This window comes from Ipomoea nil, unplaced genomic scaffold, assembly GCF_001879475.1.
Source record: "Ipomoea nil cultivar Tokyo-kokei standard unplaced genomic scaffold, Asagao_1.1 scaffold2360, whole genome shotgun sequence".
In the NCBI taxonomy this organism is placed as follows: Eukaryota; Viridiplantae; Streptophyta; class Magnoliopsida; order Solanales; family Convolvulaceae; genus Ipomoea; species Ipomoea nil.
The window spans coordinates 740,988-758,629 of record NW_017618788.1 but is presented as its reverse complement, the minus strand read 5'-3'; the positions used below and the strand labels follow the sequence as shown (position 1 = coordinate 758,629).

The window sequence follows — 17,642 nt, the reverse complement described above, 5'->3', positions numbered from 1 at the left end:
AAGAAAAATTGTCGAGGACTTAATTGGACAAGAAAAATTGTTGAGGACCGAATTGGTAATTTCGCAATAGTCGGGAGCCCATTTCGGTAATAAACTCTTTGAAAAACATATATATATATATACATATCTTCTATTATAATATAGCAGAACCTTAGTTTTCCCGCTCAATGAAAGAAAGTTCTAGATCAATTATAAAACAATTATTACTGATACTAATAAGGAGTAATGATTGAATGTTAAAAGATAAAAGGAACCGAATAGGCAAAGTCACATCATTAAATTACAGAACTGGACAGTTCACTCTCCAATAACACAATTAATATCTAATAATTATTAGTTTAGCTATAAATAGTTCAAACTGACACCTAATTCTTCAAACGAAAGGTGCTGCCAAAATACTCCAAATTTCTTTCGAAATGCCATCTCAATACATCCTTGCAAGCCCTCTCCATACAAGGAGAGCAATCTGAGTTCGAACTGGTCAGAACCTACCCTACGAAGTTCCTGAGATAGTTCATGACGAAGAGGTAATGTTAATATAAGATATTATGTAATATTTTTCTGAATCCTTATTAACAGTTGCTATTGTTTCATTCTGTTCTGTTCAAAGTGTGGGTAAGACATATTTGTTTTCCTATTTTGACACAAACAAATAAATAATTTTTTTAATTTATGTTACTTATTCATATTTATATAAACAATCTTTTCATCATTTAACACTCTCATAACAGTAAATGCAGAGCTCTCTACCTACTGTTCTGCCTTGGATGGGGATCAAGAAATAGACCTTTTGTCAAAAATGATTGAAGAAGATTATAATAGAAGATTTGTTTATAGCTTTATTTGATATTCTAACTACTTTTTTAAATGTTTTTAACAACTTTTAGGAAGCATCACAGGTGTTGAAGTTAAATGAAGCAGGACAAATTTTGTTTACAGAAAAAAATGGCATGTTCAATTTTACATTGAAAAATAAATTTCAAGATAAAAGTATAAGCAAATTTGAGTTAAAATGAAGCAGCACACAGTCTGTTTACCTAAAAAAAAAATCAGTAATAATAAGAATTAATATCTGAAGGCTGATTGAAAATAAGTTAATTGAAAAATTAGAAAATTAAAAAATAATAATAATTGTTCATTGTAAGAAATTATGAACTACATTTATTTCCAAACTTTGAGAGTAAAAAAAAGAGATAGAAACTGGATTGATCTACACGAGCTTGGATAGATAAAAATACAGACTATAACTAAAATTACAATCTACATATACCACAGGGAAGATCTATCAAAGTTTATTAAGAAGAAGTAACTTATCTCAGACGGGTCTACACGAGCAAATTCAATCTCACTGAGTCAGTGATGAAGGTGATTTGAAAAAAATACAACTTAGAAATTAGATCGAACCTGTGCATAAATAAAGTATACAAATTGTAACTCAAAATTCAATCTATCTATATAAAATGTATGGAATACCTAAAAAAGATTATTAGAATAAGAAACTTATCTATGACGGATCTACAGGACAAATCTGAAACCCCCATTGTCAATGCTAAGACGGCGTACAGGGTCAGGTAGAGCGACGGTTGACCGAACAATCTTGCAACAGATAAGCACAGAACATTCATCCATTGATAGTTGCTGAAGAAAAAAATATGTATTTCGAAACCTAAGTTTGAGATTTAGCGGAAGAGAGAAGAAAGACATTTGCTCAGCCGGTCTCGAGTTCGGCCGAGTGTAGAAGCCGAATGATGAAGCTGAAGAGTTTTGTCATTTTATATTTAGGGTTAGGTTTAGATTATGGACTCGGCTATGTTATGGGCTTTTTTTGCGAGTTAAGTTAAAATTATATAAGTTTGGTCCCAAAACGCAAACTATTAAGCAATTAAATTAATTGTGTGGTTTGAAAGGCCCTATAATATTTTGGGTCAACCATGTTACATTATAAATTAAATTATGTGTGTATGTGTATTTATATTTATTATACAATTATTGTTGTATTTATTAATTTATTAATTAATTTTTTGGGTTTTCTAAATTATTATATGTGTGTATACATACACATACATACATATATATATATATATATATATATATATATATATATATATATATATATATATATATTTATTTATTTATTTATTTATTTATTTACTATTTTTAGTTTCAATTTTATGTATGTATATTTATGTATACAATTATTATATTATTATTGAAAATGGTGATGCTGATTAATACTCATTAATATTTTACTTTTAATTTTGATAAATAATTGGTCGATTTTATATAAATTGGATACACATACCCATGCATATATTTATTTCTACGTATCTATATTTTATATATAAATACAAATATATATATATATATATATATATATATATATATATATATATATATAAAACAAATTAAATATTTATATATAGATTTTTTCTTAAATTTACTTATTCACAGGAATTAAAATTTTAATATGTAGTGATTGTCAACAATGTTGTAAACTTTTTAACCGTGCACCGCACAGGGCAAATACTAGTATATGTATATAGTTGAAATTGTAGTGTATTTTTAGTATTAATCCAATACATTTAAAAGTTTGCTTTATACACTCATATTTCAGCAGAAGGATTCTAAGTATTATATTCTAATAGAATGCGTTTACAGAGTAAATATAAATAAAAGAGTTACAGTACAATAGAGAAATATTAATATTATTATTCAAATTTAAACCATAAAAGTAATATCAAGTTGTGATTATTTTATGAATCACTTTGGTCATACTCTTGGCCTCTTTCTCCTCCTTCTTTCGCCTCTTTTTATTTTAGCGCACATGTCATCAAATTTCCTCATCCTGACACGTACAACTAATTTGAATTTATTCCAAGTCTCATTCACAGAGTTCGACTCATGCTCAGAGTTGATCCTAGATGGCTCTACCATTCTTTTCAATAAACAAGAAAAGAGATTAGAAGGACTTTTTTTTTTTGAAGGGAGATTAGAAGGACTTGACACATCAATAGTAAAAATATATTTTGCATGCATATTTTATCTAGAAAGTGTTCAATGCAAGCTTAGTAAGAGAATATAACATTTTTCTTTAAAATATAATCATAACTCTATTCTGTCCCACCAAAAAAAAAAACAAAAACAAACAAAAAAAACAAACAAAAAAAAAACAAAAAAAAACAAAAACAAAAAAAACAAAAAAAAAACAAAAAACAAAAAAGCGGTTTGTACATATATCGACATATGAAAGCCACAAGATGTATAAAGCCATGTTTTGATGAAAAATTTTTATATGACTGACTCGTAATATAAATCAATTTTGTATTCATTAATATTGTACAAACATGCCAATTTAAACACCAAGTCAAAAATGATAATGAAAAAAATAAAGTGAAAAATTAAGTTAGTTAATTTCACTTACCGAATATCTTGACATTGAGTTGCTTGTTTCCTATATCCCGTGCAGATTCCTCAATATTCTTCACCCAACTTTCAACAGTGGGATTGCAATATTGCACAACGATCTTATTCAATGTAAAAACATCATCAAAACTAGAAGGCATTAGTCGTAAGTTGCGACAGAATTCCAAAAGTAATTGCTCAAGGCAAGGAAAGGACTCAGCAGCATAACTAATATTCCAAATTTGAATATCAACATCAAGTAATTGGAGGGTTTTGAGTTTGGGGAATTTGGTTTCCTCCCTCACATTCCATATTAAGCCCTCCTCAAACTTGCATTCAAATAGTATTACACTCTCAAGATTGGGAAGTTGTGCAATTGTTGAAATTGCATACACCGAAAGAGTAATATAAGATAAATGTATTTCCTTAATAGTTGATGGCAACTTGCGGAGTGGAAAACTTTCATAAGCACCACCGGATAACTCAAGATTTTCAAGATGATGGAGAAAGTCAATTTCAGGAAAGCCTTCAGAACTTGAGACTCCACAACTCAAAGTTTTGAGATAGGGAAGCTTTCTCAATAAATCTTCATGCATTGGAGTGAGTGGACATGGCGAAACCCAGGTTTGCAATTCTTTTGGACAAGCAGGAATTACTTCAATCATAACTGATTTTGATTTCTCAATGCAAGACTCATTGCAACGACAGACATTACTAGTAATAATCATATGTCTTAATGTACTCATATTCCCCAAAAAAATTGGTAAATGCCCCCTACTTGATTGCAACTTTAATGTTATGAGACACTTAATATTCCGTAGTAATAATGGTGAGACAACATCATATTCCATTCCATATACTTTGAGATCTAGAGACCTTAGATGAGCTAGTGAGCTAACTTCAGACAAAAATGATTGGTCTACAGAGATTCCTTCTAAATCCAAGATTGTGAGATGTTCAAAATTTTTAGCAATCCATGAGGCATTATAATAAAAGGATAAATAATGATGATCGAAAACCAAAAATGTTTGAATAGAAGAATTCTGTGGTACCAATTCAGAAGCATTATCAGATGTCGAATGCATATGAAAACATATTCGACGTGGGGTAAAATTTAGAGTTGGATCCCACTTCTTTTCCATATTAATTATCTTCAAGGAAATTTCTTCTCTAGCTTTTGTTAAGCAAAAGTCATGTACCAAATCATGAACTATGCATGATTCAATGCGACCATCATAATTCTTTCCAGACACCATAATTAGGTTACTGCTAACCAGATGGTTTAAGTAATCCTCAGCCTCATCTTCTACTCTCCCTTTCTCTGTCATTCCTATGATGAATCCTTCAGATATCCATAGTTTTATTAGTTTCGAAACTTCAATTTTTTCATCCTCTGGGAATGCAGCAAAGTAAAGTAAGCATGGTTTCAAATGATCTGATAAATACTTGTAACTAAGCTCTATCACATCATTGCTTTGTATTCTATCTCCAATATGACATGTGAGTTTAAAGTAAGAAGAAATTCACGCCATATTTGTTCACTCTTTTAACCTTTTTCAAGAAGACCCGCTATCAAACCAATTGTCAAAGGTAATCCCCCACATTTTTTTGATATTTCTCTTCCAACATTTTCAAGCTCTTCAGGACATCCCTTCCCTTTAAATAACTTCACTTGCAATAATTCCCAACTCTCATCAATAGTGAAGAAAGGAAGACGACAAATATGTTTGGCATCAGAAACCACACTTTCTTGTCTGCTTGTTAAAATAATTCTACTTCCATTGTCACATGAGGGAAAAACTCTATTCAACTCTTCCCATACTTTTTCACTCCAAATATCATCCAACACTATGAGGTATCTCCTTCCCATAAGGCTTTTGCGAAGCTCTTCAGCTACACTGTCAATCTCTGTCTTGTGGCCACAAACATCCTTATATATTTCATTCAACAAGTTCTTACAATCATATTCTTGAGAAATAGTACACCATGCACGCTTGTCAAAGTGGTTGACTACATTTTTCTCCTCATACACTCTCCTTGCTAAAGTTGTTTTTCCCAATCCGTCCATACCAGTAATTAAAATAACTTCTCTCTCATCTGACCCATGAATAATATGTTCTATGATAGTTTTTTCTTCCTTCTTGAAACCCACAACTATAGCATTATCTGGATTAGAGATGTTTGGCATCATTTTGATCTCGAAAAGCTTGTATTATGTCTACAATTACAGGGTTTGGTTAAAATATATTCAATATTTTTCATCCATGCATCAGAATAAAAGAACAAATTAAAGTAAGAAAGTGATAAATTATGAGAGGCAAAGAACTTGATAAGGGATGTGATGAAAAGAGAAGAGTGTTGGCACAAAGAGGGCAAATTATATCATGCACCGTGGTGCATGATCACTCATGCACCGCGGGTCATTTTTTTAAATGAAAAGAAACGGTGTTTGTTTTCCGCTGTTTCGCACCTTTTTGCAAAAAGTAACCCTGTTATTCAGTGTCATTTTGTATACTCTGCAGTTTCAGTTCAACACAACTACAGTTTCATTTCGATATAACTATAGTTTCATTAGATATTTATAGACTCAAATATGTGAAAATGTTATTTAATTTTATTTTATATACACTATAGTTTCATTAAAACACAACTACATGATCATTTTGATATAATTACAGCTTTATTGTACAATATACACTCAAATATGTGAAATGTTATTCAGTTTCATTTTATATACACTGCAATTTCATTTCACTATAACTACAGTATCATTTTGATATAATTGCAGTGTCGATTTAGATATACTGTAGTGTCAGTTGGTGTTTAATACATCAAACAAGCGGACTCCGTTAACTATAACGGCGGGCTGTTTCTTTACTTAAAGAAACGGCGCCGTTTTTTACCGCGGTCTATGATATAACGACTCCACAAAGAGGATATAAATTAATATTAAAGTTTTTACTTTTTCTTTTCTTTTTAGGAAATATAAAGGTATCTTTTAGAAATGAGCTGCCATAAATTGGAAACTTTATACAGTAATAAGTAATTACAAGTAGTGTTTTATGGGAAGTGAGAATTGAAAGAAATGGAGATCAGAGAATAAACGAAGGAGAATTGATTTTTGGTGTTAAATGATTGAGGTGAAGACTTTAGAGGATGGTGGTTAATTGTGTGGACGCGTCATGCCCATGTGAACAAAAGTTGTTGGCAGAGATGTTGTTTAATCTTTTGGTCTTATTCATTGACTAGTTATAGTCACTATTGCAAAAATCGGTCTAGGCCCTCGCTTAGGCGTTAGGCGTCCTTACGTTGTGACGATTTTCCCCTAGGCGCTCGCCTAGTGCTTAACTCGACCGATTCCGTCGAATTTAGTCGAGTTAACTTGTCCATTTTGGTCTAGGTAGCTAAGTTAACCCAGTCGTCTTGGCCTTACTAATTTTTTTTTAGCTAGCCTAGGCCGTCTTGGCGCTAGGCGCTACTCTACCGCTCGACTAGCACCTAGCACCTACTGCAACCGTGATTATAATATGAGTATTGCACTATTAATTTAATGCCCTATATAACAATTAAAATAAGAAACTATTTAATACACTTTTCAAATAATAAATAATTATATGATTAAAATTAATATTTTCAACTTGTAATAAAAGTAATAGTAAATATGAGTTTTGTTGTAGATAGTTATAATCGAGAATAAAAATGATTTCTTAACAATTTTCATATTAAAATAAATTAAGCATTCTTAATGCAATATTGATGATGGGTCAGTAAAACTTAACTTATTGTTTTGTTAAAAGTAAGATAATTATAATAAGCTTCCTGATGTTGTTGAATAATAATTAAAAAGTTGTGCAATTATGTTATAACATATGAATTCATAAATTTCCTTATGTATATGATTGGAACCTCAAATGTTGTTATATATAAATATTCATCTTGTAAACTCTCATTGACATTTTAAAATATTATTTAAAATATTATTTAAAATATAAATAGCGAAATTTTATCTCATACATAGTATATCAAGTTGTAATAAAATGTACTTTTTAATTAAAGTAATATAGATTTGGAATAGAAAATTAAAATTTGTGCTATAACAGATAATGTTTGATTTAAGTAAAAAAAGAAAAACTATATTTTTAGAATAATTATAGCAATACATTCATATATCTTTTAGGATGAAAATTCTAACAAATAATAGCTTTTATATTTTTTTAATTTTGATGTCTTTTCTATTAAATTTGTTCTACGCTCTTCTAATAATCTAGCTCACTCTCTTGCTACAGCTACCTATTCTTAAGCAAATAGTGTGTACCAGAACTCTTTCCTTCTTGACTTTATCTCGATTCCGTTTTAATAAATCAAGTTTTGATTTGCCTTCAAATATATGCTTTAATCCCATGAGAACACACCTCCAGAGAAAACTAAGATTAAATCTCAACCTTACATTTGTAAAAATTCGATGAAAATGCAATTAGGTCATCGAACTTTTAAAAAAAATACAATTAAGTCCCTGAATAATACAAATTCATGCAATTAGCCCCAAAATGACCTGTTCAAAGAATTTTATTTCTTGTCGTAGAAATCGAACCAAACAGCAGAATAGATCTATTCTAATATTCAATTCGCAATATCTTTCACGAACCAAACCTCACATATAATTCATACTAACAAAACTATTTCAGAAATTAAAGAAAGTAAGTTACCTCTATTGATATGAACACCTCGAGTTACGTTGATTGAGAAAACTTGTCAAAGATATAGCATAGCTCAAAATCTGAAATTAGATACAAAAATAATCAAATGAATTAATAGCCTAGCAAATCTGCACTAATCATCGTTAAACTAATGAACATATATTACAGTTTACAGAAGCAAGTAGTTTATATATAATATTTGAGAAAGGACATAATTACCTCTGCAAGTGAATGTGTTTAAAAAGACAGATGTTTCATCAAAGTAGAAGTAAAAGGAATTTAAGAAGAAATTGAGAGAATAGAGAGCAGTTGATATAGCAGCGGAAATTGATCGGAAGAAACTGCTTTAATTTATAAGAAAGAAAATGTTGAAGGGGAGAGAACTAAGTGTGACAATGTATGGTATTCCTACAAATAAAATAATTAATTTCAATTTGACATATTCATTGATAAACACTTACCAACAACTACAAAATTTTTTATCCTCTCAACCATAATCGTTTTGTCATTTTCTACGTTTATTTTCAACTTACATTATAAAAACATGTATATATTAATTTCAAGTTGATGCATTCATAATCATTAACAAAGACTTAATTGACAAAACCACATCATTTTTAATCCCCCCTACAACAATTATCATTTTGTCATTATATGTCTACTTTTAATTATTTACAATACTAACAACGACTAATAATACAACTACTAAAAATATATTATTGAATAGAGTTCTACTACATAGACTCCCAAAATTCTACTCCCTCATTTATACATTCTAAGGTGGCAAACCTTGATTGATTATTTTTATCATGTGAGTCCACTGAAAAGTGTCTACATCAAAAGCATGTGAGAGGGAGTACAAGTTGGGAGTTTAAAATGGGATACACCAAGTATTTTCTTATTGAATTATACTAGTCTTTGAATTAGTGCTGCAAGTTGCAAAAGCCATCAGAATATTTGACTAAAAAATGTTTAACTGTGCTCCAAAGGGGAGCTGAACATGTGGAATATAATTCATGTACTTGAAGGGAGTGTTTAATACATAGTTGTTAGCTGATTGAGTTAATGAGTTTGACTAGTTGATAACATTAGCTAATTGTAGAGAGATGTTTAGTAAATTAGTTGTTAGCTGATAGCTTATTACATACAAAATGACTTTCTCAAAAAGCTAATCAAAAAAACTGCTTTGGAATTTTTTTTTTTAAATTTTAGGGTGTGTTTGTTTTCCAGGTTTCCAGTGTTTGGATGTGTCTGGAAAATTAAGTCAACGGAAATCATTTTCCGTTGACTTTGAAAAATATGCTTGTTTTGGAAGAAAATGACTTCCCCTTTTTTGGGGAAGTCATTTTCCAACTTTTACACCACCACCTCACAGCACTACCGCCACCACCACCATTGCCACCCCTGTCGCCACCACCACCACCATACCACCGTAATCACCGCCACCCTCACACCACCATCAACACCATACCACCACCACCACCTCACTACCACAATCACCACCACCACCAGTACAAGACCACACTACCACCACCACCACCACCGCCGCCGCCACCACCACCACCATACCACCGCAACCACTGCCACCACACCATCACCATTGCCACCACTGCCAGTTATTGTTGTTATTATTATTATTATTATTATTATTATTATTATTATTGTTGTTGTTGTTGTTGTTGTTGTTTTTTTTTTTTTTTTTTTTCTTAAACAAAACTTTATTAAGCAAAGGAATTAAAATGTCTTACAACTGATGGTCCAAAAGTGACTATAACACTTACTCAGCCCTTGAGATTGGGCCTATACTAATATAAAGAAACTAAAATAAAGGATGGACTCAAGTCCTAACAGGCCAGGGCTAAAGAATGAAAGAATAAAATAATTGACCCAAGCCCAACTAATAAGCCAGATCAAAGGAATAATAAATGAAGAAAAATAAATAAATAATAGGGGTGCTGAAATGGAGACACAAAATCCCACTATCGACGTCGCACCAATTTTCGCAAAAACCAGCAGCATAATGGTTGTTTCTAGGAGAATAGCTACACTTGCGTGCCACCATGTACTAGTGCGCCACCATGTACTAGTGCGCCACCATGCCGCACCACCACAAAGTTGCAATGCCGCGACTCTGCACCACAATGCAATGATGCAACAGTGTCAACACGGTGACAACGCTTCACGCCCACGTCTCGTCAAATTATTGGCTGGCCAAAACCTCCAGGAATGCTAGCCCATTTTGTAAGATATCCGACAGCATAACGGTTGCTGCAGGGCTATCTCACAAGGGCAGAAATACACAACAACAGCTGCCCAACTATCAGCACAAGGCAAACAAATCACAAAGGAGGCACGTAGGCCCAAAAAACTAATAAATGACACGCAGGCCACCAAATAAAGCACACATGCCTGAGTTATTTTGATATCTGATTAGTTATTTTTTATTATATTTAAATTTATTATTATATTATTATATATTATTATACATGTTGTAATATTCTAAATAAAATAATTAAAATGCTTAAATATACAATTCTACTCATTTTTCAGAAAATGAACCAAACACACCAAAACAGTTTTCTAGAATGCAACCAAACACTGAAAAGAAAAATATTTTCTAGAAAATGACTCATTTTCCAGAAGTCATTTTCTTGCTTTTTAAACGGACCCTTAGTGGTTTGGAGTGATAAGTTGTTATAAAAAGTTAATTAATTTAACACTCATATTGGTTTTTTAATCAAGTCATACAGCTAATAATGGTCAAACAAGTCAAAATTAGTTAATATGCTAACTACAGCAAAAAAAAATCTTATTTAAAAGAGTGAAGTGTACCCTAGCTACGACTAAAATATCCAATACAACACACTCAAATTTGGTAAAAAATAAAAAATAAAAAATAAAAAAAAGTGTCGACATAAAGTTGCTCATTTCCTATGTCCCTTGCATCCTCCTTAATTCTCTTGGCTGAACTTACAGCTCCATCATCACAGTCACGCACACTGATTAGCTCCAATGTTAAAATATCTGCCAAATTAGAAGGCACCTCCTCTAAGAGCATACACCCTTCCAAAATCAATAGCTCAAGGCAAGGAAATGACTCCTCAGCACTGCTAATATTCCAAGCTCTAATATCAAGATAGTGTAATCGGAGGGATTTGAGTTTGCAGAATTGGGTTTCCTCCTCCACATTCCATTCTAAACCCTCCTCAAACTTGCAAAAATCTAGTGTTAGAGCCTTGAGATGTTCAAAATTTTTAGCAATCCATATGACATTATAAATCTCCGGACCAAAATGACTAAAAGTGTACTAATAGAAGAATTCCATGGTACCGATTCATAAGGAAACTTCTTACCTCCAAGTCCATTAAAACATATCCGATGTGGAGTAAACATCATACTTGGATGATCCGATTCCTTTTTCCAAATTTATAATCTGCAAAAAAATTTCTTCTTTAGATTTTGTTAAGTAAAAGTCACGTACCAAATCATGAACAACACATGATAAGATGTGACCATCATACTCCATTTCAAACACCATAGTTAGGTTACTGGGAATCAATTGATTCAGATAACCCTTTGTCGCTTCTTTCTACTCTCTCTTTCTCCATAATGTATATGAATCCTTCAGATATCCATAATTAGGTTACTCCGAATCAAATCATTCCTTTAAAAATATTTTTCAGCGAACCAAATGGGTTGTCAGATCAACACAAGGACATGCAATTTTTATTGTTTGTTTGAAAATCATTCAATATATAATCCTCCAATAACTGGTTCAGGTAAGGGCAAATATTTTGCTTGAATTTTAGAAAAAGAATTGAAAGAATGTCTATTATTAAGAGTATAATTAATTTGCTGCATCAATTTGCATGTCAGGTAATACGCATCAATTTGCTGCATTCCGCAACTTATCAGCTCAAAACTTCCAACATAGCAAAAATGAACAAATAAGTGTTTATTTACTTTGAAATCATTATAAAAAACTGCAATACAACATGGACATAAAAACCCCAGGAATTTACAATTATCAAGAGTATTTTCAGGTTAGATGTGTGAGGCAGACACAAAATTAGTAGGACTCTAATTTGTTACTGTGTTGGTGTGCTTGCAGTATTTATTTATTGTATCAGATCCTTAAATTTAATTTGTGGGTTAAAATACATACTACATTTGGCAATTAAATGCATGTTATTCATAGAGCTAGACTAGAAGCAAAAAAAAAAAAAAAAAAAAAAAAAAAAAAAAAAAAAACCAGTTCCTCAATTCAAATTGTGATCTAATTAAGATTTGTGAGTTTGGTCTGAATTGCCCACACAAACTAATTATGTATTGAAGATGTTGATACTAGATTGTACCGGGTGGCCGATCGAGCTCAATTCTGTTCAAGTCTTCAGATTACAGTGTGGTGCATCTATCTCATCTCATCTTCATGGAGCAAAGCAATCTCATCTATCTCATCTCATCTTCATGGAGCTTATGAACAGGCAAGTTAAGGAATCTCTGATCTTCAAACATATCATATATATATGCACCAACTTAGTTCTACGCATTCTCAATCAACGGAAAATGATCTTCACTGGAACGTGCAACAACTTTAATACCAATCAGAATCATGGAAGTCATCATCCCTGAAAAGTAAAACACCATCATCTAAAGCATACAAATTGAAATAAATTTGGATTACAATTAAGAAAATTATGGATTAAAAGTTACAAGTATAATAATTATTATTATTTTGAAAAACAAAAGTAGCTAGAAATCTAACCGTAAAATATCAACAGTAAATGCGCTATTTCCATACTCTTGTTGCTCTTTTTGAATACACTTGGCAGAAGATATAGTTGACTTTGAACAATCATATAACTTGATTGATCTGAGAGTAGCTATATCTGCAAAGTCACTAGGAATCCTTTTAAAATAATGCATGTTCATGAGGACTAGACATTCAAGGACAGGAAAATGACCACTGGTGGCTTTCCAAATTTGTAGATCACAACCATCTATGCTTAAGAACTTTAACCCATGAAATCCACCATCTTTCGGTTCCCATTTTTTGCCAACAACAGCATCAAGATCCAAGATGAGGACCTCAAGCTTTGGCAACATACCAAAAACATCCATATTCTTCCATTTTAATTCTGTACAAAAGAGTTTCAATTTCTTAAGATTTGGCAAAAGATTCTCTATGCTCAAAGTCTCCATAGAATGAATAGTACTAAGCTCAGGATGAAGAAGTGTGCCAGAAACTTGTAGATCTTCCAGTTTATATAAACAGGCAAGGCTTACGAACCAATTGAATGCTTTGCAAATCCGGTTAATTTGATGATGATATCTATCAACTTCCAATGTCCTTAGATTTGGGATTCTCATAAACAGCTCCTCAGTACAACTCCTATAATCCAAAAATCTAATGCTCTCCAAATTATGATGAACTGATTTCGGAGGAACCAGTGTAATGCCTCTCCAAGCAATGAGATTCTTCAGTTGGGGCAATCCCCTAATATTAAGGGGTTCATCTATTAAATAATCATCATCAACATCAAGATCTAGCTTCTGCAAATTCCATAACATGAACAAGGGTAGAGAATTAAGTTTCAAAGTAGAATGACATCTTAGATATCTCAAATGCACTAGACCCATTATGTCTGTAAACACATAGTCATCGTCGCCATTCATTTTTACTATCAATCCCCTTAAAAACTTAAAATGAAAATGTAAAGAGTTGTAATCGGAAAAATCCAAACTTAAAAAGGTGCTGCAGGTATGAGATAAAGAGTTGTAACTGCAAATTTTTGATCGGATACTCCATGGGTGAGATATACGAGAAGAGTTTATTAGTTGAGTTCTCCTAAACCCCACACCACAGATGTCATCATAATTGACACAAAATAGTTTCTCCTTCTGAGCTTCTCTCAAGGCCAATTCACGCAACACATCATGCATTTGATATACTTTCAATAATCCATCCTCATCCATCTTTGTAGAAACTAAAAGAAGATTCCTATCTACAAGATCTTGTAAGGATTCTCTTGCCACATCTTCCAAGCTCTTAGACTTCAAGACCTTTAGAAATCCCTCTGAAACCCAAAAATCAACAATAAAATGTTCAGCAAGTTCTTCGTCTTCTGGAAAACACCCAATTGACAAGAAACAATGTTTAAGATGATGAGGTAAAAAGGTGTAACTCAAGTCAATGATGTTTTCACCCTGCTGATTAGAATGATCTATACTTAATGTATGAACATTTTTTAAAATTAGCTCCCATTCATTTAAGTCTTGTTTGGGGTTTGAGAGGAGTCCAGCAACCACATTAATTGCAAGAGGTAATCATTTGCATCTCTTTACTATCTCTCTACCAATTCTTTCAAATTCAAGGGACAGAGTTATTCCTTGGGGCAACACCTTGTTGCGAAAAAGGTTCCAACTTTCATATGAATCCAAAAAACGCATTGTATGACAAAGATTACCACCTGAACCAGCATAATCAACCACATTTTTTAGTCGAGTGGTCAACAACATTCGACTTTGATTGTTATCATCTGGGAAACATTTCTGCAAATCACACCAATCATCTGTACTCCATATGTCATCAATTATGATCAAATACCTTTGACGTTTTAGACATTTGTAAACTATCTCAGCCAATTCGTTGTTGCTAGCTTCATAGTTTTCTTCATGGACCCCTAGGGAAAGAGAACGAATAAGGGATTTGAACACTTTTGTTGGATTATACGCCTGTGAGATAGTAACCCAAGCTCGACAATCAAAGCGAGAAATGAATGAAGCATCTCCATAAATTCTTCTCGCTAAGGTGGTTTTACCGATTCCACCCATTCCCACAATTGACACAATTTCTCGTTGCTTTGATTGCTGGTTCAGCTTATCCATTATCATGTTGAACTCATCATCACAGCCCACCATTTCTATTGTAGTATGCTGCAACGAATCTCCAACTGTAACGTTCTCCCCTTCCGGCCCTCTAACTCTAAGAGAAGCACAAGTATTGTTCCCTTGTGGGGTATTGGATTGATTGTAGAGTCCATTCTTAACCTTCAGCACATCTTTCTTGATGTAGGATGTAAACTTAATTCCTTGCATGAAAATTTGATGAATCTTATGTCGAGCCTGTATCCGTTGCTTCATGTATTTGTTGAGATAAGAGGGGGCTCTCAATTCTTGCCTGATTATACTTTCTGCCTCACACAAAATACTCTCCCATTCATCATCACTCTCCTCCTGTTCATCATCACTATTTTGTTCTTCCTCATCAGTCTCCCATTCATCATCACTCTCCTCCTGTTCATCATGGCTTCCTTGTTCATCATCACGATTTTGTTCTTCCACAGTCTCCCATTCAACATCACTCTCCTCCTGTTCTTCCTCAGTCTCCGATTCATCATCACTCTCCTCCTGTTCATCCTCGCTCTCGAGTTCATCCTCGCTCTCCTCATCATTCTCCTCCTGTTCATCCTCGCTCTCCTCATCATTCTCGCTCTCCTCTTCAACCTTGCTCGTAATGAGATCAGCATATCGTGTGAGCAAAACTATGGCCCTCTTATTTATATGAGCCGGCATGCCAGATACCGGCAGCATGAAGTGCTTCCCTAGCATCTTCAACACATATTCCAAATCCACAGTTTCTACGCCGCCTTTAGTTGCACGATTCAAAATGGGAAGAAGCTTTTGAGCAGAGTGAAGCCTAAGCTTCATGGATTTCCCCAAGTAAAACAATGTCAAATGGTGTTCAATTTGGAACCTTAGTTCAACGGAGAAATCTCTCATTTGTGCTTCCAAAGCTTTGGTCGTTTCATCACACTCCCCCACTTTGAAATCTTGTTCAAGGGAGGTTTGCAAAGAAGAAAGATGTTTGTAAAGTAATCTGACCTTTTTTTTGTTGCGAAGAGAGAAACGGGGATTGGGTTGGAGGAAGTGTTGGTGGAGTGTATCCATTAAAATTGTTACCGCAGCAAAAGCCATAGCCGGTGATGTGATGTGATGTTGTAGAGAGAGAGAGCAGGAAGGAAAGAAGTTGAAAGAAATAATTCTGCCAATGAAAGGATGGTGTGGAAAATAAAGATGCAACTTTTTGGAGAGTAGAATTTGCAAAATAAGAATACCATGGAAAATCTTTCTAGTTTTCAATAACAATATTTTGAATAAGTAATTATTATCATAATCTAATTAACAAAATTAAAATTAAGATGCCAACACAAATAATATTGTTCTTTTTGAAAATGAACCTATTGTTTTTCACTCTTATAAATTCACCAAAATAATTACACAATAATAATGACATATATATAATTTGGTTAAAAAACCAGTTCCTACAAAATCAACCAAATTAATAATAAATAATCAGATTATAATTTAACTATTAATTCAAAAATCATTTTTCAACTTGATAGGTGACCTTATTAATTCAAAAATCACTTTTCAACTTGAATTGATAGATGAATAGCTTAAATTCACGAATTTAACATTAGAATTTTGATTAATTCAATTTCAATTAATTCGATACAAAATTAAGCAAATGATCACTCCTGATTATATTATGATATATACTCGGTATATACAAATAAATTACGTGTGTTAATGTAATTACTATATTGACCAAAAAGAAAATATATCATTTAGCATAAAGTGACTCTGGTCTAGGGAAATGGTGAAGTCATATTCATGTCCTAACAAATATTAAAAAAAAAAAAAAAAAAAAAAACTCAAAAAAGCATACTTTAAATTTTTTTTTTTTTAAACTTACATGAGATGGAAGCCAATTTGGAGATGAGATCAATGCTTTGATGTAGCAGCAAAAGGCATGGACAGTAGGTGATGTTGTAGATCGAATTGAAGAGCTAATAATTAAGATAGATATAATGGGGTGGCTTGGTTTAGCAGAGAGGAAAAAAGTAGATCGATTTGCAGAGTACAGTTTGAGATTAAGAAAAGCGCAACTTAAGTTTTGAGAAAATAGAGCAAAAAAGGGAGAAATGTGGTGTAGAAAAGGTAGAAGATCATATAAACAAATCATTCTTACCTGTAAATAATCCATTAAATATTACAAGGTTCGACCCAACCCATGTGATGATGAACCCTAGGCTATGTTAATTAGATTCCCCAACCCATGTGAGCTCCGTCGTACTTAATCTCTTAATTACACAACCCTAGGCCAAATGCCCAAATCCCCCAATATTTTTAATATTTTAACTACAATACCAAACGGCCCTTAAGGGTGTACGTGTGGGGTTCAAATGTTGGAATTAAATACTTATAATAATAATAATGGATTTTCATAGGGAATATACCTTGGGTTTACAACCTATACATATTAAACATTGAATCGGATCTGGCCCTTTACGTATGGAGGATCGTTTAATGAGCTTCTGCTATGAGTCCTTTATACTCGATCCTGACTCAAATACTCGTCTAGGCCTCGAGCTCATGTGATAAGCCTTTAAAGATAGATGTAGACAAATATCACTTGAGTCATTAGCGACAAATTATGGTCCACACAGTATTATGTGGACCATAACAAAAAATATATTT

General features: G+C 32.7%; 2 protein-coding genes, 1 long non-coding RNA gene and 1 pseudogene across 5 annotated transcripts; all 4 read right to left on the bottom strand.

Annotated features, from left to right (window-relative positions):
- Window positions 1–226: 226 nt before the first annotated feature.
- Window positions 227–1,494, bottom strand: LOC109152064. Its single transcript, XR_002049338.1, has 2 exons — window positions 1,311–1,494; window positions 227–504 (listed from the first exon to the last, which is right to left on the bottom strand). It is a non-coding gene; the product is annotated as an uncharacterized LOC109152064 (long non-coding RNA).
- A 1,047-nt stretch (window positions 1,495–2,541) lies between these two features.
- LOC109152062 (late blight resistance protein R1-A-like) lies at window positions 2,542–4,093 on the bottom strand. 3 transcript variants are annotated; one of them, XM_019299638.1, is made up of 3 exons: window positions 3,422–4,093; window positions 2,753–2,927; window positions 2,542–2,650 (listed from the first exon to the last, which is right to left on the bottom strand). In XM_019299638.1, exons 1-2 carry the CDS (start codon window positions 4,065–4,067, stop codon window positions 2,770–2,772), a joined length of 804 nt encoding a protein of 267 aa, XP_019155183.1. In that variant the 5' UTR covers window positions 4,068–4,093; the 3' UTR covers window positions 2,542–2,650; window positions 2,753–2,769. The 3 variants fall into 3 exon arrangements, with proteins under 3 accessions (XP_019155183.1, XP_019155185.1, XP_019155182.1); XM_019299640.1 differs by having other exon boundaries at window positions 2,609–2,935; XM_019299637.1 differs by having other exon boundaries at window positions 2,609–2,927.
- A 342-nt stretch (window positions 4,094–4,435) lies between these two features.
- On the bottom strand, window positions 4,436–5,668 carry LOC109152063 (putative late blight resistance protein homolog R1A-3). The gene has a single exon (XM_019299641.1). It carries the CDS (start codon window positions 5,591–5,593, stop codon window positions 4,949–4,951), a length of 645 nt encoding a protein of 214 aa, XP_019155186.1. The 5' UTR covers window positions 5,594–5,668; the 3' UTR covers window positions 4,436–4,948.
- A 6,676-nt stretch (window positions 5,669–12,344) lies between these two features.
- LOC109152061 lies at window positions 12,345–17,125 on the bottom strand (annotated as a pseudogene).
- Between the last annotated feature and the right edge of the window lie 517 nt (window positions 17,126–17,642).